Source organism: Polistes canadensis, unplaced genomic scaffold, assembly GCF_001313835.1.
Source record: "Polistes canadensis isolate GaletaPanama2010 unplaced genomic scaffold, ASM131383v1 scaffold_82, whole genome shotgun sequence".
Classification (NCBI taxonomy): domain Eukaryota; kingdom Metazoa; phylum Arthropoda; class Insecta; order Hymenoptera; family Vespidae; genus Polistes; species Polistes canadensis.
In genome coordinates this window covers 25,006-26,318 of record NW_014569629.1, presented here as the reverse complement: position 1 = coordinate 26,318, position 1,313 = coordinate 25,006, and the positions used below count along the sequence as shown (strand labels likewise).

Here is a 1,313-nt window from a genome sequence, read left to right as displayed (position 1 = left end):
ATAAAAAAAAAAAAAAAAAAAAAAAAAAAAAAAAAAAAACTTAATGACAAACTTTTTCAATCATTTCCAGGTTATTTATCTTTCAGCATACTGCCTCTCTCTCTCTCTCTATCTCTATCTCTATCTCTCTCTCTCTCTCTCTTTCTTTCTCTCTCTCTCTCTCTCTCTCTCTCTTTTTCTATGTAGAATCTTTCTTTGCAGGGCTGCGATACGCGATTCGGATTAAAACGAAAACAAAATGAACAAATAGAATAAAAAAAAAAAAGAATAAAAAAAAAAGAACAGATACTAATATTTGTGTACTGACTAAAGACATTTTTTCAGGTAGATGATTGAAATATCCTCGCAACTGCTACTTGCTTCACGAGACCGATGATTCAAGATTTTCCTTTATCGACTACCCCATTCCTCATCCCCCATCCCCCAATCCCCTTTGCCTTTTCCCATGTTCCTTCTTTTCAACACTTTTTTCTCGAGGTACTTAGTAATTCGATGGCCATCCCTCTTTCTTTCTTAGTTTTCTTGACACATTTAATTTATTCTGTGTTTTTTTTTTTTTTCTTTTTTTTTTCTTTTTTTATAAATGTTTTATCATATACGTCACACACCATTACCGTCATCGTCATCATCATTGTCATTATCATCGTTGTTGTTGTTGTTGTTATCATTGTCAGACCCCATGAAAAAAAAAGGAAAAAAAAAAAAAGAAACAGCAATGTCCCACGTTTATAAATGTATTTTCAAAATACGAAATAATAGGAACTGGAGAGTCAGGAAAGTTTGAGAAAGAGTGAGAGAGAGAGAGAGAGGGAGAGAAAGGGCGAGAGAATGTGAAAGGAGAGAAAGAGATGAGAGAACGAAAGATTTTAAAAAGAAAGTGAGATTATATTTTTAGAGGCTGCACGTACCTATGAGAGAGATAAGATAAAATCAAATTGAAATTATTCGTAATATAAAAATAAGCATCTAATGAGAAGAATGAATAAAAAAAAGTATATACGAAAAATAAAAGGGTTAACTACGAGCATGAGTTTTTATACAGAAGAAAATAATAATAATAATAATAATATTAATAACAATTCTAATAATAATAATAGTAATAATAATTCTAATAATAATAATAACAACGTTATTATTATCCTAATAATATTAATACAATAATAATAAAAGGAATAAAAATAATATAATAATAAAAAATAATAATAATAAAAATAATAATAATAACAACACACGAAAAGAGAGAAAAATAAAAAACCGCAATATAATATAATGAGAAAAGATAATTAATAATAATTAATGAAATATATTTTCGA

The 1,313-nt window shown here is 27.7% G+C and overlaps 1 protein-coding gene across 11 annotated transcripts in view; it reads left to right on the top strand.

Annotated features, from left to right (window-relative positions):
* The window catches only part of LOC106786798 (regulating synaptic membrane exocytosis protein 2), a 95,844-nt gene that overhangs the window by 83,928 nt on the left and 10,603 nt on the right, over positions 1 to 1,313 (top strand). Inside the window, exon 22 of one of the 11 annotated variants that reach the window (XM_014748567.1) lies at positions 896 to 1,049. The exons of the other annotated variants lie outside the window; for them this stretch is intronic. Coding sequence (XP_014604053.1) covers positions 896 to 914 — 19 coding nt within the window. The 3' untranslated portion in view covers positions 915 to 1,049. Of the gene's footprint in view, positions 1 to 895; positions 1,050 to 1,313 lie in introns of those variants that run through there. 11 annotated transcript variants of the gene reach the window in all.